We start from the raw sequence: 23,822 nt of genomic DNA, 5'->3' as shown, positions 1-23,822 counted from the left end.
TCATGCTTACTTTGACAGAGAGTTGTTACAGAAAGTCATTTGACCAGAAAATAGAAAATAAGGGTTAACATCCTTTGTTATCAAAATCTAGAAAGTCCTCTTGGAAAACAGGATGCTGCTAGTAAACCGTTACTTCTTTCATGCATGTGTCCTCTTTATCTGGCAGAACAAGATGACACAAGGTGTAGAATATCCTTTCAAGGAAAGCTCAGGAAATAGCTTTTTGCACTGAGCTTTCTTATAACCTAAGCTATATAATCTACATACCAGTATACCTGTCATAATCCATTTGAGTATTTTATACCACTCTTTAATCATCATCTCCTTTAGATTTATCTGTCTTCTACATCTGGAATATCATTAGGATTATAATCACTTTACAAGAATCAGAACCCATTGGGATCATAACAATTTTATTAATATGCAACGGCATGAATTCTTGATGTCAGAATAGTACAACATCAGAAGGTTTTATCCAAACTTTTCCCCGTTAAATGCATCCCAGTGGCCTTTGTCAAAGGTACATCACTGTTCCTTCTGCACAGCAATCAACAACGCCTCTGGCCACCAAGGAGCTTTGTCAGCTGTCGTACCGCAGCACTGTCCCAGTAAAACTACTTCAGCCCTATGTGGGTATATGAATATAACCAGAACTGGGCCATGTGGCTGGCAAGAAAGGGTTAATAAACTCCCCATTTACCAGTTATCTTTCATTTTGCTTACCTTTGCCCCAGGGAGTAATGTGCACCTGTGGATGATTATGGGAAACCAGACTTCATAAAATGAGAGCATGTGGGTTTAGTGGTTCGTCCTCTTTGAGCAGGTGCGTTGCAGTGGAAGCAGCTCTCACTGGAGGGGAAGGAGGTGCTTTGGCTGTGGGCAAACATCTGCTTATTTAGCTTCAGCTCTGCAGGTCAGCTGTTGTATCCCTGCTCTTAGTCAATTTGACCTATTGCATGCTAGGCAACTTTTCCAGTTCCTAAAGTACCTTTTCTCTTAAGAGTCTTCCCCATTGACTTGTTTGCCAGGACTTTTTTAGCAGTGGTCTCTTTTTTTGTATTGGTATTTCTTATGTGGTGTTTAGCTTCAATGAGGACTGCGTGCTGCTCATGCAGCTTGTACTTAACTTCCACTGGTTGCCCCATGCACGGAAGAGTGGAGCAAGGTGTCGGCAAGGAAACATATAGTGGAAGAAGCCTCACATGCTTATTAAGATCTCTGTGTTTGTTACTGGGCAATCAAGATACTGTTTTGATGCTTATGGTCAAGTAGCATTGGATTGCAACATGGCTCTGTTAGAGAGGAAAGACTTCCCCATGGAAAAAATAGCTAACCTGCAAAATGAGGACATCTTGTAACAGCTTCTATTCCAACAATGCATTAATTAAAACATCAGGAAATGGAGACCTTGGATTGCCTGTTCTTCCATGAAAAGGAGGAGTCTGAACAGTAGATGTGATTGCGTGATCTGGGTTGTGTGAGTCGTTGTTGCTTCATGAAAGTCCTATGGAAAAAATCAATAGGGGATGGGGAGGGAAAAGCAAAAATAAAAATGGCCCAGAAGCGCCTTCAGGTTGCCTGATACTTTATAGTATCTGCAAGTTCTGTTACAAAAGCTGTGAAGGCATTGCTTCAGGTGCTGATGGATGCACTCCTCTAGGAGGAGGAACAAATGGAGTTTTCAGTCTGTTGCTCATGTTTCAGTGTAATAGCGCATGCTAATTTTGGAGAATGTTAAAGATGACCATGCCGTGAATATCACAGACAGAAAGAGGTGGCAAGCCCTGCAAGAGGCACTTGCTTTGTAATGGCTTGAGATGTGGAGATTAACAAGGCAGCAATGCATCTGCATTAAACATGGCATTGCTGTTTAAGGTGCGGCTTTGCTGCTTGAAACACGCAAGGGTGAGTTGTAACAGGACTCTCTATTGCCTAGACAGAGATACTTGACAGTTCCCAAAGACTATGTACAACTGAAATTAGGTAGTTGTGCATAGCACAGCCTGCACATGGCAAGCTGTTCACCTATCAGAAGCACTAACTTCAGGTTTCGTAACTTTCTCATCATGAGAATGACACCATCCTCAACTCTACTTGTACATAAGTGAAAGACTGATCTGCTGAGGGGCATCCAGCTTGTTCCAGCTCTGTGCTGGTAAGGACGTGCCACAGGTGAAACTACATTGCCCTTGAAGAAAGACGTAGGAACTTGCTTAATTCTGGTGGCTCACTGGTCTAAAACTTGCCTTTCAGCAATGGGGGTGAAGAGTTACAGTTGGATAATTATGATTTAGAATGGGGATTTCTTAGAGCTAGCAGCCTTTCTGTGTGACCTTGCACCCTCCAAGACAAATGTGGTGCCAGGGAGACACTCTTCTGATCTAGACCTACTTCAGGAACATAGTTTTATAGTTCTGAAGTTGCTATTAAGCATAAAACCAGGCACCATCACACCTATAGAGTTAGTAAATTAAGAAAAAGGTTCAGTTCAGTAGACTGCATCTTAGATTCCCCTATAAAATATCATTTAATATTAAAGGTGTGACAGATAAAGTGCAGTTCCGTTTGAGGCAGAGAGCAGAATACTGTTCCACACTGTCTGCTTTTTCAGAGGATAGTTGTTTTGGAACAGCTCCTGTCACAGTCTTCTCTGTGGAGCATCATGGGTCTCACATCAATAAATGAGATGCAGCAAGAGCGGTATGTGTTACTGCATATGGCCTGGACTCTGAATGTGCACTTCAGACTGGCCAGTAGAAACAGCAGATACATCAAATCCTTCCGAGCTTGCAGAATATTTTCTGTGCCAGTACCTGCTTTCCAGAAAGCTTCCATTTTTGCTCAAGATCTCTTGGACTACAGCAATATGACTGGAGGGACCTGCCCTCTTGATGCACTGCTATGAAAGGAGTATCTGAAAGTCCTCTTTGAAAGATGGGCGCGTGATTTTACCAAGCGTAGATGTTAAACAGAACTCCATTTTGTTGCTATTACAGAAAAGAAGATGTATTTTAAAGCAGAGAAAATACAGCTCATGTTCTCAAAACCTTTTACCCTTGGAGCTAGGCCAAATTTTGTTAATGAGTCGTAGTATAGCTACCATCCTTCTCAAGTAAGTAAAGATCCGGTGTGTCAAAGGTTGGAGTGGGGCAGAAGGACTGGGCAGGTTTGGAATTGAGACATTAACCACCTGATTGATCCTGGTAGGTGAAGAGATAGCACCTAGCCATGCTGACTGGCATCCAGGCAGACTTTGCATCATCCTGCTTTTGCAGGACAGCCTCCTGGCTAAAAATCAGGCTTGGGACATGTAGGCTTGTATCCTTGCTGTGCCCATGCTTCAGGCAAGCTGTGATTTGCCTGTGCTGTGTTCTATCTAGATGGGCATTCAGCTCTGGTGTTCAAAGGTGGGTCTAAGGTTGCTAGCAAGTCACAGACAGCAGCAGTGGCCAAAGCTTTAGTAGCTGAGTCCTTAGAGTCCAAAGACAGTTAATGCAGCTCGTTACCTCAAGTCTGGGTTGCTCCTGGGGTTTATGCTGTACTGTTCAATGGCAGGTAAGCTGCTACCTTTGAGGTGCAACTATGCTTCTAGAATTGGCACAAGCAGACGTGTAGGGTTGTTGCTTAAAAGCCTCAGTGAGGTTTAGTGATGGAAGGCAGGTTTCTTCATCCCTACCTTCTTGCTTTGCCATCCTTCCAGGCAGAGGGTGCTGCTATGGGAGCAGGGGTGGCAGAACAGGCACTGCATCTTGTCATCGCAGCTGGAGTTTTAATCGGAAATAAACCCAATGACAGCGTTAAGGTAGTGTGCAGCTGTGATGATTGCTGAGGAAAGGTACATGAGCTGATCGGGTGCCCTCACGTTGCAGGCACTTGCTCACACTTGGTCGAGAGGAGGTTGTTCCCACGAAATGTAAACACAGCTGAATCTGTCAGGGTGTCTGGGTTTAAGCTGCAAGGTACAGACACACTTAAAACCCAGACTTCTTGAATCACAAGGGTGCCAGCTGGTTAGGCAAGAGTGGTGTGAGGGTACATGACCATGTGGAGATGGGAGCGCTTCTGCTTAAGATGACCACATATCTGCACTGTTGCTTAATGAGAATTTAAGAGCTAGTGATGAGGTGCGGCAAAACTAACATTTGCATTACGTGGTAACCCAATCCAAGAACACAGACTGAATCTGCTGGTGATATACAGCATTTGTGGATGCTAAAATATGCATTTTAAAATGTGGGTTCTTGACTCTTCACCTAGTCAATGATTACTTATGCATTCCTTTGGTACTGTGAATTCAAACATAATGAGTTTCGATGAGTTAATCTCCATGAGCAGAGCGGTACAAATATCAGGTTGTAGGATACGCTTCAGAGAGCTTTTAAGTAACGTAGTTACTGCTACAAGGATGTATTGTCCCTAGAAAGGGGTTCACTGCTTGAGAAAGGATATTCAAAGGGTATCAGTACATAAAGATCTGTGCAAAAAGACAGGACGGACTTTGCAAATACTCTGGAGAGGTAAGGAGGAATTAGAAATTACCTTCATTAAGCCAGTCCCCTCAGCCTGGAAGTGCTGTATGGGATTTCATATTTAGCAGAATATGGGACACTGGGACTTTTTTTAATGTATCAGATGAAAGCTTGCCAAAAGAAAATGATAGAACCTGACTAACCAGTCTGAATAAGCTCAGGTCTAGTAACTTCTAGTCTAACGGCAGAAGAACATCTGAAAACATCTTTTGCAACAGTTGGGAGAATAGAACTATTTTAATGAAGCATTTTGATTTTAAATTGGGAGGGAATGTAACAGTGATGTCCCGCATGAGTTCATAAAACTTTAATAACTTGCATTTTTGACATTGAGTTTGTCAGTTCTGGTTTTCTGGGAGGTCCCCAACTAGAAAATACTGTGAAAACCATGTGAAATGGGCTGTTCTGCATTTATTCCCCCTTTCTGCCTTTTTTCACTTCAAAGTTTATGCTGAAGTGTCTTAAAATAAAAAATGTTGGATTTGACACTAAAATTCCTGCAGGAAAACATGAAAGGTATTTTTGGAAAAAACAATTTCAAGAGGAAATTATTGTCTCTCTCAGGGAACTCTGAGTTTACTCTACATTGAACAGCATACGACATGCCATTAGGCTTCAGAAAACCCAGTGTCTGTGGAGGAGTTGCAGATTTCGATTACAATAGCTCTTTTTGTAAACTGCATACCTGAAAGCCAGCTGGAACAGCCTGCTTTATTCAGGGACTTTTCCCTCAGTTCTCTTCAGCGTCTGGCTGGCCATCACAGCAGTAAGTAGGGACCACTGATCTTCACTGAGGCCTTTCTCCTTAAAATTGATCCATATGCACATGAGCCCTCCATGCCAGCCTTACCAGAGAGGGTGCTAAAGGCTTGTAACCTGCATCCGAGGGGAGGGAGGCAGCAAGTCACACAGGGTGCAGGCCAGCTGGACAGGCGCTAGCTGTGAGGAAGGCTTGTAGCTGAGCTGAATGGAGTAACTGCATTTCTTCAGGGATTGCTTCGTCCCCCTGCTCCATGCAGGAGCAGTGCCTGGATCCAAATTTGGAAGCCTGTTTGGGCTTCTTCGTGGCTTTGCTGAACTCTGCTTTAGTTCCCTTCTTGCTGGTGCAGATGAAAACTGTGTAAGACTTCAACTTAAATATATTGTGATGGATAAGGACAAGAACTTCTTAGTTTTAAGTTCCAGCTTAATACCAGAACACATCTCTTGTCTCATTGTGTGGCCTGGAATTTACTAGGCTTAAAATATCTGCTTGTGCTGATACTTAAATATTTGAGTCAGTTTTCTACAGAAATCTGGGTAAGACTTGCGTTGGGAATGATTTCCTTAGATACAAGAGGTGTTGTTAATAACTTGTTTAAAGGCATTGTGTGGAAAAGGTAGAAATAGTTATGGAAAAAATGCCTGCTAGTCACCATGAAGACCAGTACCTGATAGGAGATTCTGTCTGCCTGTGTGGTTGGTTGCAGAACCAGAGTCCTGATCAGAGGCGTCCTGGTGACTGCTACTGTAAATCCTAGTAAAAGACCTGAGGGGAAAAGTATTTAGCACATAAACTTGTAGATCAGAATCTTAAATGGCTTAATAAGTTCATGTCTTGCAATAACCGCAGGGCAAGGCTGCATGCAGGGAGGTTTATATGGAACCAGACCTTTGTGTGCGAGTACAGGACATATGGCACGGGGAAACCAACCCTTTCCTTGTGGGGCTGCTCTCGAAAGGAGAGTGCTCGGGAAGTTTGTGTCTCTCCTAACAAAGCCATAGAAGAGCAGGCATGAAGGTATCACTCACAAAGTTACCAAGTTTTCTGCCATTTGGGCTAACACAGACCTGTTAGTGGGTAGAAATACTGCATCTGAGCTGTCCCAGTTCACTCCAAGAGTAAAGCTATGTACAGCCTGCACCAGGTCACCCCCTACCACTACTTTGGGATTATTTACGGTGAGATACAAAGACCCCATAGTAATTGGAGACCTCTGACCTGGTAGGCAGGAGGCAGGTCTGATGTTCCAGCTACGTAGTCTTTACACAATCCTTGTTGTGTAAGGTGTTTATCCCCTGACCTTTGGGTAATTATGGCATATATTAGCCTTCCAGAACCTAAGAACTGTAGATTGTGTAATGAAGGAATTGCTGATGAGGAATGGGCAACCTAAGCTTTGGATTTGGCATGTGAGAAGGTATAATGTGCTCTAGAATGCATAGGCAAAGACCCTACTTAGCCAGAGTCATACTAAATCTTACAGAACTGCTAGAAAACAGGTACATAAGCAAAGTACAACATGATTAACTCAGACCAGCAAACAAATCTTGCAAACATTTCTGCCTTTTGAAGTGGAAGGAACCGCTGAAATCACCAGAAGTAGCCATGGACAGTCCCAGTGTACTTTCTGTGTTGGTCTTGTCTTAATTTTTCTCAGTGCAAGTTCTCTTGGAGCAGATAACCTCAGCTAATTAGCTGCTCAGAGGCTGATGACCCTTGATATTCTTGCAGATGAAAGCAGAAGTTGCTGGCTGTCGTCCTTACTGACAGTTGCGGAATGCATGGTTAGCACAGTTATACCTGAAAATTCAAACTGTCTTCTGGCTAACTGGGTGTGCGCACAGACTCCTAGTGCAAGGGCTTCCCACAGGTGAAGCAATAATTTGCTTTCTTCGTTACACTAGCTCCCGGTGAGCTCCCGTATGGCCTGGCCCCCCAGCAGGGTGCTGGGAACAGCCCTTGGGTCAGACAGCACCTACAGCTGTAGCAAGACAGGATGTCAGTGATCAACGTGGTGTACCCAGTTCTGGAGTATGCTGTTAGTGTAAGTAGCTGTCTTAGAGTTTTATATATACTTTAGAGGTGGCTCCACCTGTGTGATTGGTTGTAGGCACCTTTGTTAGGTTGCCACATAACGCTGGATCAGTAACGGGACATTTGTGTGAGCAGCCCTTGGGCCTCTGCTGGCAACCTGGTTCTGCTTTTCTGAGGCCTCTGTTGGCTTAGACCCCTGGGGGCCCTGTGGCAGTCTTGCAGCTGTTTGCTTTACGTGCATTCTCACTCAAAAGTCACTGACAGTTCACTCTACACAACAGTAGAGTGTGCAAACATTATTTCAACTGTTACCGATAACAATGCCATATTTAAATAATTAATATGGATTAGACTTTGAGTTTTATCAGAAGAGCATATCCTGTGTCCTGTGACAAGATTCAGATGTCCAGTCTGTCCTTGCGTACTGTGTGCTGCCTGGGGAAAGGAAGGACAGATGTCTCAAAGCTAATGGCCTGGGCTGGGGATGGGAGTACACGGAAATCCTAGGAGTGGGTGCCGAGGTATGCAGCTGTTGCAAGAGGGATTTAAAGCAGAAGCCTGTTGGGTTGAAGATTGTGGTTAACGTTTTAGGTGTTGTCAGTGGATGCTTCCTTCACTACTTCATTCAAGAACAAGGCAGTGCCTGACCATACCTGGACCCTTTTGTCATCCTCTGGTATCCTGCTGTTCTTGCTCCCCTGCTTTCTGGCTGGTACCTCTCCTCTTTCTCCTCTTTCAGTTCTCCTGGTGCTTTCCCTGACTGAGGCAGGTACCTCATCTCTACAGTGTACCCCAAACCCTCTTGGCAGAGATGTCAGACCCTGTATCCCCTGCCTGATACTACCTAGCCTGTTGCACTGGGGCCCTTTTATTTAAAAAACAGTGTCATGTTTAAATAAGGCTGTGAATATCGTGTGTTTAAATAAGGCTGTGACACATCTGAATACAGCTCAGTGGGGTTGCTCGTGCAGGCGTAACTCTGCTGCTTGCTGGTCCTCCCCCTCTGTTAATATAAATTAAAACAGACTGTTGAGCTACATTTTAAATTCCATGGCTAGGACTGGCTGTTGGACCTTTATAACAGTGAGAAATAATCATATTGCTTTTAATGGTTTTATAGCCCCTCTCTCCTGGAGACCTGCTGCTGCTGCCAAGCAGCCCTGTGTGACTGAAGTGCTAGCCAAGCTTCCAAACACCTGCATTTGGCAGGGATCTGGAGGTTCAAGCCAGGCTCAGCAGACAATAGTTTGGGAACCAGCACAGGCGGTGGCCCGCAGCTGCTCCTTCGCTCCCAACAATAAATCATAGCGGGGACGCAGTGAGGCTCAGAAAGACCATTGGTGCAAAAACTCAGCTGTTCCTGCAGTGTGTTTACCCAGGGCACAGAGCGGGTGTGGGTAGGTGGGTTAAAGGATGAATATCTGCAGGCTCCTGATCCATCTCCTGAATGCTTTATGGCAAACAAAATTCATTTGGCTCCTGCAGTGCCACAGTTAGGAAGGCAGTAAGGACTGTGCAAGCGATGCTTCCCTCTTGGGTCAGGCCTGAAAAAGGTTAAGGAGCTTACGGGAGTTGAGCTGGCAGTTAAGGTGGAGAGGATTATCCTCAGCTGAGTTTGCTGTCTGTGCTGTTGAGGAAAAGAAAACTGCAGATCTTCAACTTGTACATCTGCTGCTTCCTTAGCAGGATCAATCTGACAGCTTGTGCAGATGCAGTGTTATGGAGAGCATTCACTTTTTTTGGCCCCGCTTGGGTCCCAGAGGCCCAGCCCAGAGGGTAGCGTGGTACCACAGTGCAGTACAGGAGCAGAGCCCAGCAATCTGTCTCTTCTTCACAGCAGTCTGGGTGCTTCCTCCTGCCCCCAGTGGTGTGTGTCTTACCCTCACCCCTGCGAACTCACTGGGCAGCTGGGCACTCCGTGTGGGGCTCTTACGGGTCTATGAGATGCTCACGAGTGTCATCCCAAATCCAGAGAGGAGGTGAAAGATGGGAGCAGTAAATACCATCTGGGGTTTCCCCCTTCTCCTCTCCTGCTCTCAGAATAACTTGCCTGACAGGGCAGCAGATGCTTACAGGAGCCCAGCAGGGAGGCAAGCGGCTGTGCAGAACTGCATGGCCCCAGCCAGGAGCCTATGGGTTAACACACCCCAGGCTTGCGGCACAGCCGGCATAGAGCAGCCTTCAGAGGAAACAAAGTACCTTCTGCCTAGCTGGGGCACAGATAAAAGATCCCATGGCATTTCTTGTGAAGCCTGGAGGAGACTGCCAGTGCTGAAGCTGAACTCTCTCTGCCAACAAACAAAACTGTCTTTAAACTCTGAGGCTGTGTGTGAGCTATTGTTGGGGACATAATGGCTTCTCTGTTTCCCTGCGCAGTCATTGCTCTGCAAACATGCCACTGGTCTCTTTTAAAAGTAGTTGAGTGTAAATCAAGTTCTAGAACCTGGAAGGAGGTTTCATCCATTTACCTTTTACTGCCCTCAGTTGACATTTGTTTACAGAACAGCACATACAGTAGATTTACACCCTGGTCTGAGCTGCTTTACTTGGAGATGGACATCTTTAGTGCTCAGACTGCGACTCACAGATACAGGGCTTAGATAGCAAATGTGTATCTCCTAACTTAAATAACAGGAATGGGGGGGTGAGGTTGAGGGGGCAGTGCTTGCAAATCTCCTCCCTCTGAGAAAAGTTTTGGTTTGCCTGGCCTGGCCTGTTTCCTCTGGTTAGCTCAGTGCTGGCACACTCACTGCTCCCTAATCCTGCGTGTGCTGCTGCAAGGCACTGAGTGCTGCTCTGGCTGCTGTGCTTTGGGCTGTTGAATATCCACAGAGGGTGGGGGGTTGGTGGATCCACTCTTCACCCACAGTGCCATGGATTGGCTCGTCTTTGAGGATGCTTCAGTGAGGTAAAAGGCATCTTGGCTGTTGTGCAAGTACAGCAGTCACGGTGAAAACCCAAAGCTGCACTACACAGGGAAAAGTTGGTACCTGAAGGCAATGTGATGGATTCATGTCTTTTTTCCTGGAACAATCCCGTAAATGGGAAAGGAAATGGGTCAAAGAGTAGCTGTTCAAGCTGTATTTCATGAACTGTCAGTCCCAACAAGGTGGCAGTGACGCTCCATCCCCTCAGTAGATCTTGACTCATCCTGGTATGTATCTGGAATATGCTTGCCCAAGAGCTTCTTGCTGTCCTATGCTCAGTCACAGATGAACTGTAACCCTGTGCATTCCAAGAGCAGCTGTTTGCAGGACTGGGAAATGTGGAGACATGAGCACTGGCCGTCGCCCTCTAGAAGTGGCAAGTTGATCGGAAGGGTGCTCTGGCCAAGGACCCTGAACAGGAGGGGGTGCTCCACTGGGGTGTGCCAAATAGCTTTGGCCAAGGTTGCTTGCTGATGACTAAGATGTATTTTGCACTGGTCGTTGATAACTTTCTGGTCAGAGACTCCTTCACAGATATGGTATTTAAAAGCAGATTATATTAATATTTTTAAAAAATTTTCCTCTGAAGATGATGTGAGCCACGACTAACAACAATTATGTTCTGCTCCTTGGATTTCCCTTCTCACTTACAAATCTGCTTTTTTGGTGTATCAGGTTACCACCTGCTGTAAGACAGGTTCTCACCCAAGTGATAGTTGCTGGTTTGGGGCCTTTTCATTACTGGTCCTGTAGCACTTCAGAACTGTTAGCAAAGGGCTCCCAGGAGTCCCCCGGGTGCTCACTGCAGCAGAAATCTCTGCAAATAGGATGGCAGTAATGGGTAAAGGGGAAGCTGGTAAAAGCTTTGGAGTTACTGGATCATTTGTTCTGTGCAGAGATGGCAGGGGCATAAAGAAATGGTACTGGCAATGCCCATAGAAAAGGTCTTGATATGAATCTGAGTGAGGAAATATGTGAAAGACCCTCTGTGAGAGCTTCAGGGGAGGAGGCAGCTGTTCACTGCCTGCATCTCGGAACTCGTGGAAACCTGCTAAAAAGCAAGGACTGGAAAGATGGGAAGAAGTCCTATATACAGACTCACTGTGTGGCTATGAAGTAGGGAGGAAGAGGTCAACAGAGATGGCTGCTTACCTGGCAAAGCCAGCCTGCCTCCAGGGCGTGGGTGGGATGCCGTCCTTGACTCCATCACATTACAAAATATAGGCAAAGGGCCTGACAGCATGTGCTGGGGGGGGGAATCTGCTAAAAAGTCTCTGATTGGTATTGCTGCCTTCATTTGGCAGCTAGATGAAATCCAGTCTGACATTGGGCCCCTGTCCTGTCAAACACAGCAGTAAGTTAAATGCTTGCTGAGCATCTAAAATCCTCAGAGCATAAAGTCACAAAGAGCAATCAGTTGTCATATTGCCACTGAAAGGTAACAGTAGCAGGACATCTTGAACATCCCCTCCCCTCTTGATACTCCACTTCAAAACAGGACATCACCCCGATGTAACCGTCAAGGCCAGAACTGGGCTTGCACCTCCCCTGGCCACTCCTTCCCAAACTGCCCTGCCGTGTGCAGAGCTGGCGGCTGCCAAGGCTCGGAGGAGGGAAGCAGTGGATATGAAAGAAGGGAGATGAAAATACTGCTCTTGTGCCTGATCATCTGCTCCCTAGTTCCCATGTGCCCCAGAGGCAGCAAGGTTGACAATCCTGTCTCTTCCCACAGGAAGATGAAGCAGCGCTATGTGGTGGCTGGAGTCCTGGCTGCAGCTTTGCTGGGACTCACCTTGTTCCTGGGACTTTTCTTCGGGCTGCGCTCTGACTCGGGGGACACACACACTTACAAGAGGGCAGCTGTGGCTACGGATGCAGGGCAGTGCTCGATAATTGGAAGGTACCCGCTAATTGTGCTGTGACTTGTAAGCTCTGACGGTTCTTGCACAAGACTGTTTCCCCGATGTCCAGGTGCAAGCCTGGCCGTTGCCCAGCACAGATAATCTCTAATCTCCCCGTAGAAAGAGGGGGCCATAATAAAACCTGGGCTTTTACCCTGCCTGACCAGTGTTACTGCAGTTGCTCAAAGACAACATAGCGGGCAAAGAACCTAGTTGCATGAACAATGGGAACAAGAGATGCTTTTCAAGCTCCTGTTAAAAACCATTTATCAAGCTGTCCTCCAGTTCTGGATGCAAGTGCTGCAGATTTCAGGCTCCTCAGAGAGTTGTCATTTCTCATGTGTAATGAATGTGTCAGGGATGCCTGTCCCCATGCATGCTTTGATACATCACAGTGTTTTCAGGCTAGTTTGGATGTGCCTCTAATGAGGGCTGATCTGGTCTGCACCTAGACCATTAGGATCTGTTCTCTAAGGTGACAAAAGCTCAAAACTTCCTACTTCTGAGGAACCTATAGTCTGGGTCTGGACAAATGTGCATTAGAGAATCTGTCACAGCTGCTCTGATGAGATGAATCCATTGCTCACAGGTAGCTGAGACACTGTAACATGTCACCATCCAATGCCTTCTCTTCTGCTGCACAGGGACATCCTTCAGCAAGGTGGATCAGCAGTGGATGCTGCAATTGCAGCTCTGCTTTGCGTAGGACTCATGAATGCTCACAGCATGGGCATTGGAGGGGGCCTCTTCTTTACCATCTACAGCAGCACAGGTAAGGGACCAGGGCCACACACATCTGGAACCGTTTGAGAGCTGTTATTGTAAAGCAGGTGATTTATGCTACCTGAGAGAAGGTAAAAGACTGACTCACAGCTGCTGGGGGAACACACTGTCCTCAAAATAATTTCCAAGAAACTGGCTCACATTGTCAGACTTCTTCAGCAGAGACCATGCCTGTGTGTTGAGTCCAGAGCTAAACACCATCTTCTTTGCTCTGTCATTAAAGGAAAAGTGGAAATCATTAATGCGAGAGAGGTGGCTCCAAAAAGAGCAACAGAGGACATGTTTGGGAACAACACACAACTGTCTCTGAAAGGTATGGAAAAGGCTGTTTCGCTGCCTTGGAGGTGGGGGGGCACATAGTTCCGACATTAGCTGCTACTGACATGTCTAAATTAAGAGCATTTCTTATGGTTAGGTTCTTACATATCTACAGGGTTGCTCACCTAGAAATGTCCTCTACTGTACACAATCTGCAAACTCCATCCTGAGAAGGAAGCTAAAAATAAGGTCCTTCAAACTAGTTGGTCACCTCAGCACTTCCTGCTTTTCACTTCATGAAATTGCAGGTGAATCCAAAGCATTGAGTATGACCTGTTCCGTATCTGCCATCTTTCCTTTCCAACCTCTTTGAATAAATATTTGTGGATCAACTTAATTCTTCTCAGTTCAAATGTCCTCCCTAAATATCTTTTGTGGTAGCTTTAACTAAGGGTTCAGGGGCTCCAAAGAAGAAGTAGTAGTAATTTCCTTTCAGGGAAAACCAGAAAGAAATACTAACTAGTTCTCTTCGTGGCAACTCCTGTAACCAAGGAGGGACAGCACATTGGAGGGGGTTGGAGAAGTGTGTTGAACTTCTGGAAGATGCCAGTAAAAACAGATTGACGCGAACTGCTACACCACTGTGTAATGTAGTAATCAGCCCATTGCAATTGTAGTTACAATGCTACAATGAAGTGTTTGGCTTAAGTGTGTACACAGTCTGCGTCCTCTTACTGTAGCGTGTCCTCCGAAGGACTGGAAACTGCGGGCAGCTATGATAGCTTCTGTGTTCTGAGCAGCTTTTCTGTGGTACAGAGCCTACTGAGGGGAAATGACCCAAAAACCTGAGTTACCAGCAAGAGGATAGAGGTGTTTCAACAGTCCAGAATATGAAGGCATAAATGTCAGACAGAATAATTCTCTTAGCATCATATGCATGAGCTGAGCTGGTCATAGTAGACACGGACATAATCCCTGCCTGAAAACAGGGCTGACAGAGAAGCCTGCTCTACCTCCTACTCCATTAATTGCTTTCTTTTCTTGCTGTAGAAGACTAATACATTCCTCGTTTGCTCTAGGAGGACTGTCCATTGCTGTTCCAGGAGAAATCCGTGGGTATGAACTGGCTCACAAACGTCATGGCAAACTGGCATGGAAAGACCTGTTTCTGCCCAGCATCAAGTTGGCAAGAGAAGGATTCCCTATTGGGAAAGGCCTTGCAGCAGCCATCAAATCAAAGGAGGAGTCAATTGAAAGGAATCCCTCGCTGTGGTAGGTAGAGCAGTTGCTGTTCTGTACAGAGAAATTTGGGGTAACTGCATCCTGGCTGAAAAGTCTCTGTGTTTGTGTAATGTAGCGTCTGTGAGGAGTGTGCCTCCCCTCCAGTGACTGTACTCATTGTACCTGCTGATATTATTCCAGCTGCATGAAAGTGCTAAATCATGTGGCCAATTTTAGGAATGTTCAGTCCTGACCTTTAAAGGGAGATAAATTCTGCTTTTAAGATCCATTTGTCTGAGCAAAGGTGGAATTAGAGTACATGCTGGGATAAATCTGTCAGATGGCAGCATATTTTCTGAATCCCCAGCTTTTCCTCATGCCGCAAATGCGCCAAGCTAATCTTACCTGCGTTTGGGGCAATTGCAGAGTCTCCTTGAACATCTCTTCTGCTGTCAGGCAGCGGGAATTTGGGTCATCTCTTACTCTGCAGTCAGCCTTCCTCAAGCAGTGCCTCTGACCATCCACTTCTGGCAATAACTGTGAACATGAAGGGTTTAAAATGCTTCTTCTTCTTACAGCCAAACCCTTAGTGTCTACTGGAGATCATGCTTAATCCTCTCTTGTCCTTAAAATCTCTGCCAGCTGCAGGTTGGTTTCCAATCCAATTGGGATGTACAGCCTGGGCCTATCTCCTGTACTTGCATCTGGCAGGTCCACAGCAGCACATTCATGACCTATGATGAGGGAGCTAGAGAGGAAACTGTCTACCTCAAAGTGCTCTGAAAAACAGGGATTGAAACGCATTCTCCTGGACTCACTGGAAGCTTTGAGCCTCATAGCTTCATAGTCTGTGCTCTGAACTGAACTGCTTGAGTTCAAGGACTGAGGCCCCTCCTGGGCATCTTGAGGCAGTTGTTGGCCCCTTGGGCAGGTAGGGAGGGTGGCCTGCCTTGGTGAGAAAGATCGACGCTCCCTCCTGCAGGCTTCGCTGAGCAAATCCTGAGCAGTGTGGAATCCCAGGTCAGAAACCGCTGTTCACTTCTGTGTCCCAGCGTGAGGTATCAGGACCCCTGGGGCATGGCTCAGGCAGGTTCTCTTCTCTCCAAGAAGCCTCTAGCGTGAACACTCAAGTACAATGTCAGCTGGTACAGGTACACATAGTTTTGAACGTGTCTCTCAGATCTGATCTTCTCAATCTCCTTTCTCTGTTAGCGAAGTGTTCTGCAGAGGAGGGAAAATTCTGCATGAGGGTGATATCATCAAGATGCCTAAACTAGCCAACACATACGAGACTATAGCCAGTGAAGGAGCAGATGCCTTTTACACAGGAAGCCTGGCAAAACAGATCATCGATGACATCCACAGTGTAGGTGAGAAACAGGACGTCTTTCCAAAACAGCATGAGTGACCTGACTGCTGCAGCCCAGCATCCAGGGAGGAGCCGGTGACCTGCAGAAGCCTTGGAAGCAGGTCAAGCCTGCTGCCTGAAATGCTGCCTCTGAGATCTGTGGCAACAGGACACCCAAGAGAAGCCACTGGTGCTTTAACGGATGCAGTTGAAACTCAGTCAGAAATGGATAGTATAAACTGTGCATTTCTGTGCCATATAGTCTAGCAAGTCTGTGCGTTTCTGGATAGAGCTTAGTGGATATAGCTGTTTACAGAGCCTGAATCCAGCACGTTTCTACCTGAAACATTACATATATGGTCCTGTAAACTCTGAGCTTGTGTAATCGCTCTGTGCCACTAGATGGCGGTAGTACTCTAGCCTTACTAGCTAGCATTGGCTTGCTTCAGCGAACCTCACATGAGTAAGTCAATTACTGGCTCTATTTGTGGTGGTGAATTACTGTCTTCCCCCTTCTGATGAGAAAGGCAATGGAATACACAAATTATTTTGCTTGTGGGGTAGCGGAAAGCAACTGCACCCAAAAGCTGCATCCTCCTCCTGTAAACAGGACTCTTAAGGACGTTTTGTTACCTGACATTGTTGGTGTCCTTTGTAACAAAAAGATGGATCACCAGATTTTTGGCTGCCATAAATCAGCCCAACTTCAAGCTTAGGCTATCTGAGCCTCAGCTGGATCTATCAAGGAATAAATTAATCTCCTGTGCACCCATCTTTGCTTTCTTTACCTTGCAACTTTTTAGATTTGTCTGTGTTCCCTCCTGTCCTTGCTGTGATGCATGGTGATGGGCTATTACCTCCCCTTCCCACTGGCGATCACTTAAACCCACATCTATAGTTTCTTTCTCTTTTCTAGGGGGCATTGTGACATTGGATGACCTGCAGGACTACAATGCAACAGTGATTGAAGACCCCATACAGATCACACTTGGGGAGTTTACTCTCTACACACCTAGTGCCCCCCTAAGCGGCCCAGTGCTAGCCCTCATTTTCAACATACTGAAAGGTGAGATGCCACTGAGCAGCACCTTGCAGGCAGCTGGAGCTAGGAGAGCTCCAAAGACAATGCCTTTTTTGTTTTGGGAGCTGGGCCTCCCTCGATAGCCTTCCAGCAGCAGGTGAGAAGTCGTAAGACCCCAGGAGGGATCAGAGATGCGGGAACATTCCTCTTCTGCTGTAAATTCAGGGATGTCACCTTCCCGCTTGAAATACAGGAGCGAGAGGAAAAATATGCTTCTGACTGGGGCACTTACCTGATCCCTGCATGGGTGGAAAGTAACTTGTACTTCAGGCTCCTTTGGAAAACATCTCTGCAAGTACACATCCTGCTGGTGATTCCCACAGTGCTCGAAACTACTCTTCCTGTAGCTCCTGTGTTTTCCATGCAGAGATTAGGATGGTCCAGTGACTGCCTCTCTGTGGAGATTGGGCCTCAAGGTTATATCATTTGACACAGGTTTATTAGTGGTCCATTGACTGTGTACTTCCCTTTGCGTTCACAATCATTTGTCTTCTGTTGCCAGGATATAATTTCTCTGCTGACAGCATCAGAACCATGGAGGAGAAAGGCCTGACTTACCACCGCATTGTGGAGGCCTTTCGCTTTGCCTATGCCAAGAGGACTTTACTGGGAGATCCAAAATTTGTCAACATTACAGAGGTACCTGGCAAAAGCCTTTTCTTTCTGCAACCAAGGTTGACTGGATCATGACTTAAAAGTTCTTGGGTGACTAAACTTTGTCAGGGGTGCTCTGTGCCACCTGCTGTTGACAGGCACTCTGAATCAAAACGTGAAGTCCTATGTGACTCATGGCTGAGCTGTGAGGGATATAAATGGAGGAAACCTTCCTGCTGTAAGCAAAAGCAAAGTCCTCAATTCACCAGGAGCATTTTGAGTATATTTAGGGCTAGCCCTCCCTGTTTTCATAGTGTTTGAAGCCTTATTCATTAGATGACATTCCCAGCATCCTTGTGGCTCTGTAACCACAGTCCTGCCTATAGTAAATGGACCAGCGGATGGGAAGGGGTGAGGCAGGAACCCCGCTTTCCCCAACTTTGCATTTTGTGCTTTTACTTCTGTGAATCTGCAAAAGCAGCAGGATCTGAGCCCAGCCCAGCTTGATGGACACAAATTTGCAACGTACAGAGCTTGTCTTGGCCTAGTCCTCTCAGCCTGATCCCTTTCCTCTCATCTCTGAAGCAAGAGTAGCACTGCTTGCCTACGCCTTACAGCAGTGTTGGGGACAGCTTTCCATAGATCTACAGTAATGGCTGCTGATAAACTTCCTTCTAAAGGGGTGCATTGTAACAGCTGCTTCTGTGACTGCTTAGAATGCTCTTTGGTACAATGTCCATCTTTCAAGGAGGAGGAAAGCCCCTGCTGGAAAACTGTAGCCTCACTGCTGGGATTTGCCACTCCTCTGTGATCTGAAGTATTGGATATTAGCCTCATAACCACGTGTCTCTTAAACTTAATCTGCTGAGTAACTGCATTGGATTTCTCTGACAGGCGATCAGAAACATGACGTCAGAGTTCTTTGCGGATGGTCTCCGGAGGAAAATCACAGACAACACCTCCCATCCAGTTGACTACTATGAGCCAGTATATTACACTGGAGATAATGCCGGTACATCCCACCTCTCCATTGTGGCTGATGATGGCAGTGCTGTGTCCGCCACCAGCACCATCAACCAATAGTATGAGCTCAGACATTACTTCCGTGTAGGCCTTTGCCATCTTCCTAGTGGTGGTTCTGTGGTTGGTATAAAACATCACTGAACTGTCGTCTCTCTGGTGGGGTAGTGATGAGTAGCGCTGTTGATAGGCACTTCTTCTGCTGAGCTTGCAGGTCAGTTCTTAATGCTAAGGCCTGTGTGGTTGGGTCAGAGGGCAAGATGTGTCCTCTCTCATGTTGAGTTTTCCCACCGAGAAAATATTCACTGCATCCGGATCTTCTCATAAGCAGTGGTATCGCTGCTGGCTGTGATTCTCTAGGCTTCTGGAAGGAATTTGAGCTAATACAGCTGGCCTGGAAGTGTGGTGTTTGGCTTTGAGGGCTGTCAGGAAGAGCTGTGTTGTGCACATATGGCCTGAGGCTGGGGGGTGACGGTTCTTTTTGTCTATAGAAAATGTCTCCAGCTTGACACGTCTGAGCAAGACTCATTCCCAGATGTGCCAGCCTTTGAGCTATTCTGCCCCTGAATGGAGTGCATTACTGCCCGGCTGGAAGGGGAATTAGTTGTATTTAGCTGCTGTGCTGTTTTTCCCCTTAGGGTCCATGCAGGGGAGCCATACAGCAGGGCTCTGGGCTGCCTTTCCTCTTTGTGTAGCTGTGTACTCATAAACTGTTTCCTTCCCCCAAGGGGTGCCAGAATGTCCCTTACAACAGGAGGGAGTAGAGAGTTACTCCAATCAAATCCCAGGTTTCACATTGCAGTAATTCACCTGAAGCTGCTCCTGGATTTGCTCTGGTTTTGACATGTCTGCACCAACTTGTTTTCTCTAGCTTTGGCTCTGATGTGCGATCCAACATGAGTGGAATCATATTTAATGACGAGATGGATGACTTCAGCTCACCTTACATAATTAATGGATTTGGGATCCCTCCTTCTCCAGCAAATTTCATAGCACCAGGTAGCTGTAAACTACCTTCCCGACTCAGTCGTTTGGCTGTATCTTGCATACTAATGCTGTAGTGTCTGCAAGGTGGGCTGCGGCATGCCTGTGATCAGGCACAGCTCTGGGGGTTTCTGCAGAGGCCAGGGATGAAAGTCACCTGGCATCCCTGCCAAAAGCACACAACCAGCTGCCCTGGTGCATGCTGAAGGAGGAGAGGCTGTCTACAGAAAAGCTCTTGTGTGTACCTCCTTTCGACAACCAGAAATCCTTTCCCAGGGAGCTCAGTACACATCAGATGAAATTACTTAGGGCTGCAAAAGATTTCTTTGAACAGGGAGGCAGCAGCAGGAGCTGACTGCAGAGTGTTAGATGGCACTGTCCAGCCTTCTCCCTGTGCTGCCTTGGGAGCTGTAGGGCAGTTTTGGATAGATCCAGTTCGTGTACCTAACCCAGGCAACCTGCCTGCCCCACTACTGTTTCCTGCAGACCTGTCTCATTGCTGCTAAAGCGGGCTGGGATTCTGCTGCCCTCCTGTACCCTGTGATTTGGAGAGGGACAGTGAAGAGGAAGGACAGGAAGGGAAGTCCCATGGTGTACTGCAGGCATCTGCATCACCCCAGCTGAGACAGGACTGTGGAAGAAGGCACCTTCAGCCTCTGCATGAAGGACCAGGGTTAAGCTTTGCATTGCAAGAGCAAGAAGAAGATGAGTGCAGGGGATAGTGGGATCCCCAAGGGCTGAACGAGACATGTGAGCTGAGTCAAGAAGGCGGATACTGAGACTCTGTGTTTAGACGTGGGGCAGTAGCTGGCAGTTTGTAAGCTGGAGGTGGAAAGCTGAGTCTCTCTTGCATCTGTGTCCCCAACAGGTAAACAGCCAATGTCCTCTATGTGCCCTTCCATCTTGGTGGATAAAATGAAAAAGGTCAGGATGGTGGTTGGTGCTTCTGGAGGAACAAAAATAACTACAGCAACAGCACTGGTATGTGATGATATGGGCAAAGTGGGGAGAAGGCTGGGGCCAGACAAGGTGGGGGAGGGGCTGCAGTCTCCACCTGTGACATGACCGTGGCTGTGGCTCCCTGCTGTGGGCCAGGGGCCCAAAAGGGAGGTTCCTGCCTGACCTGCTGAGGGCCGGACCTCCAGTGCCAACTCCTGCCAGACCTACAAAGGCTCTGCTATTAAATGACTTCCTTCAGTGATTCCAGGTCTTTTCTTTGGCAAGTTGTTCTTACCACTTTTAGAAGTGTTGTGACTTCAGTTTAGCTTTGACTTCTGTTCTTTGGATCTTGATGGAACTAGTCTCTATCGAGTTTAGAGCCGCTCCCATCCAACATCCTGAACTTTGGATGAGAGTCACAGAGAAGCTAAATAGGGACTTAGGCCAGGCACGGTGTGAGGCCCATCTGACAGGCAGGCTCTCTGTGAGCTGCTGTGACAGCCACTCAAATGCCCAGCGAGCCCAAAAGTGATTGCAGGAGCAAGCTGTCCCCTGTGCCAGCGCGCAGCAGTCCAGAGCCCCAGGCTAGATCTTGCTTTCTTACTGAGGCAGAGGAGAAGTCTTGGTAAAAACCCCTACAAGCAGCTTTCTGAGCCCTTGATCCTGAGGCTATTTTCATTTGCCAGCAGACCCAACCTGCAATTCAACCACGCAGAGATGAGCCAGGTTTAAGGAAGCCAGCTGTGCAGTAGCAGGTAGCCATAGCTGTGTGTTTGCTGGGGTGACTGCTGCGTGTCTAAGCCAGCACAGGCTTAATCATAGCGTGTGAATCCAGCTACAATGGCTTGAGGATCTGATCCTTTTACTGTGTTAACTTTAGTAACTCACGGTCTCTTTCTGTGGGAACCCTTCTAGGCGTATAAAAGCTGACTTGGTGCAATGTACCTGTGTTTTGCTCAGCCAAGAGAGGAACTGCTGAAAGCAGCAGGAGCCACCTTTTATCTGCACTGGTGAACATCCTTCAGACGTCTCTGCCTATGTTGCTACAAGGGTCGGGCCTCTTTGAAGACAAGTGACTAACATTAAGGCTTTTTGCTTCTCACAGACGATCATCAATTCCATCTGGTTTGGCTATGATGTGAAGAAAGCAGTGGAAGAGCCCAGAATTCACGATCAGCTGTTTCCCAATATCACAGAGCTTGAGCAGCAAGTAGAGGAGGTTTGTCTGGGGGGGGTGTGAATTTCTTGTATGGGCTGGGTTCCTAACACTGGGAAGGCACGCACTTGTGGAAAATCATGAAGCTTTGCCAAATGTTTCTAGGTGAGCAGTGTTAAAGCTGGCACAGGTCAAGTACTGGGTCACAATAAGCTGTTCAAAGTGTACCTTTAGTCTCAGTCACGTGGGTTTGCAGCCTAGCACTTTCAAGTGTGACCTATACCTGAAACTGAGCGTAATGTATCTTCTTGCAGTGTTGCTTGGCTTGAAGGACTTGCAAAATAGAAAACCACGTTAGGTTCTGAACCATTCAGCAGTCTGGATCCAGTGACCCTCAGGAAACTCTTGTCCTGTTGTGCAACCTCCTAATGAGTCCCAAAGCACTGGCACAGAGCTAGCGAGGGAGGACATGCAGAGGGACCCAAGAACAAACTTGGAAATATTTTCACAGTTAAAAGTCTCTGTGCAGCACTGTCAGCCTGACAGCTGATGGCAAGATCTTCCTCACTCTGCATACCACTGCCTGAGCTGGCAGCTTCATTCACCCTGAGGAATTACACTCCCAGAGGCCTGAGGCACATGCTGTCTTTGTACATATCCCATGCCTCTATATTAGGAAAAACACTCCTGTGTAAGGCTGTTTTCCTCAAACTATGCAGAAGATCCTCCTTTAATAAGCTTCTTACTAAGGTAACAGCTGAGATACCTGCCTGCACTGGGGAGGATGCCCTGCTCTCTACAAGTCCTGTGTTTTCTCCCGTTCCCAAACAGGATCCATCAGTTCTGGCTGCTGTTATATGAGTATCTGAGGCAGAATGCTCTGAGATCAGGAGTAGTATTGGTAGCCCACACTGAGCAGCACAAATGTCGCATCTTCTCAATTCCACCTCTTCAAAAGCAGGGTATCCCAGAAAGCAAAGGGGAGAGGAGGCACATAATGTCATTTTAAACCTATCTAGTACAGGCACTGGACGCTTGGGTGGTCATGGAGGATGCAGGTCGCAGACTACGGCAAGTGTGTAGTTTCTTTCTCCTCTTGTCCTCATTCACTTCTGCATTCCAGGCTATAGAAGAACAACTACAGAAGAGAAAACACGATACCACACGGGTGAGCGGCGGTGCGGTTGTGCAGGCCATTCTCAGGACAGATGAAGGATGGGCTGCAGCCTCCGATTCCCGGAAAGGTGGCTTCCCTGCAGGCTACTGACATGGCTCGGCTCCTTTTTTCAGTGGTCTAGTGACACTGAGGTGTGTTTGGGGGGAAGATCTTTTAGGTCTGCAACTCAGGGACTTCTCACAGGAAAAAGAGCAAATTTACCTGTGGTTCTGTTGACAGAGCTGGGACAGTTCTCTACAGCCATGACCGAAGTGCCTCATGCCACAGCAGTCTGCTAAGACAGGCATGTCTACCAGGACATGCAGTACTTACTTGAAGAGTCTGTTCTGCCTTGAAGAGTTTGTTCCCTGCCTCCTCTCCATCCCATGAAGACAGGTTGGGTTCCCAGAGTTTCCGAAGAAGGTCCAGCTCACTTAAGCTGCAGGAAGTGTTTCCCCTGCACAGTGTCAGCTACCAGGAATGTCCCTGTCGCTGCTAGAGAAGAGATTTGTTTCCTGTGGAGTAGATGGGAGTTACAGGACTCTGGGGACTGGGTTTTCTAAGTTACAAACTAATAGATCTGTGCCATAGCAGGAAGCCCAGCTCTAGACTGGGATAAGCCTTCACAAACTCACCACTCTTTCTTTTAACAAAAGATGTTTCTGCTTTTCATTTCAGTTGATTGTTGGAGATGAGTGGGGAAATGGCTTCAAACTTTTTTATATTTCTGTTGAGAAGGTCTAAAGGGAAGATGCTACCTGTAAAACTCTGAGCACAACTAAAATAAATAAATATGGAGTCATAAATTTTTCTTGCCTGCACGGTTGCTACTGTGAAAAGGGATGGTGAGAGTCTACATGAAAGCTTTCCTGAGGTCATTTTTCTTCACTCCTTCTGACAAAGCTATGAGTAAAAAATACAGTTAAATATCCAAACCAAACTTGTTTTTCTCCAGTTTACCTTTTACCACGTCATACTGCTGTCCTGAAATACCAGAGTCTGAGGAAATGAAACTTCTAAAAAAAGGGCACGCTGCAGCTACGCTTGTTTGAGGGTAAGCTACCATTAATCAGACAATCAATGACCTCTCAGAAATCCGTATTTGATACGGAACAGCTAAGAGTGCCT

The 23,822-nt window shown here is 46.8% G+C and overlaps 1 protein-coding gene and 1 long non-coding RNA gene across 3 annotated transcripts; one reads left to right on the top strand and one right to left on the bottom strand.

Moving 5' to 3' along the window:
* Nucleotides 1-392: 392 nt before the first annotated feature.
* Nucleotides 393-17,349, bottom strand: LOC129736391 (uncharacterized). The gene is made up of 3 exons (XR_008732916.1): nucleotides 17,078-17,349; nucleotides 14,822-15,637; nucleotides 393-13,148 (listed from the first exon to the last, which is right to left on the bottom strand). It is a non-coding gene; the product is annotated as an uncharacterized LOC129736391 (long non-coding RNA).
* Nucleotides 11,894-23,496, top strand: GGT1 (gamma-glutamyltransferase 1). Of its 2 annotated transcripts, XM_027814103.2 has the most exons (13): nucleotides 11,894-12,153; nucleotides 12,799-12,926; nucleotides 13,161-13,250; nucleotides 14,275-14,467; nucleotides 15,629-15,786; nucleotides 16,681-16,830; nucleotides 17,348-17,484; nucleotides 18,334-18,521; nucleotides 19,331-19,458; nucleotides 20,312-20,424; nucleotides 21,488-21,601; nucleotides 22,662-22,846; nucleotides 22,935-23,496. In XM_027814103.2, exons 1-12 carry the CDS (start codon nucleotides 11,894-11,896, stop codon nucleotides 22,803-22,805), a joined length of 1,803 nt encoding a protein of 600 aa, XP_027669904.1. In that variant the 3' UTR covers nucleotides 22,806-22,846; nucleotides 22,935-23,496. The 2 variants fall into 2 exon arrangements, with proteins under 2 accessions (XP_027669904.1, XP_005445301.2); XM_005445244.4 differs by having other exon boundaries at nucleotides 22,662-23,496.
* Nucleotides 23,497-23,822: the final 326 nt, after the last annotated feature.

Source organism: Falco cherrug, chromosome 1, assembly GCF_023634085.1.
Source record: "Falco cherrug isolate bFalChe1 chromosome 1, bFalChe1.pri, whole genome shotgun sequence".
NCBI classification, from domain to species: Eukaryota; Metazoa; Chordata; class Aves; order Falconiformes; family Falconidae; genus Falco; species Falco cherrug.
The sequence above is the reverse complement of the archived record's forward strand: the minus strand, read 5'-3'. Positions and strand labels throughout refer to the sequence as shown.

Coding starts and splice junctions, on each gene's coding strand:
- GGT1 (XM_027814103.2), top strand. CDS start 11,894: ATGAAAATACTGCTCTTGTGCCTGATCATCTGCTCCCTAGTTCCCATG. Junction 12,927..13,160: donor TACCATCTACAGCAGCACAG/GTAAGGGACCAG, acceptor CTGTCATTAAAG/GAAAAGTGGAAATCATTAAT. Junction 16,831..17,347: donor CATTTTCAACATACTGAAAG/GTGAGATGCCAC, acceptor TTCTGTTGCCAG/GATATAATTTCTCTGCTGAC.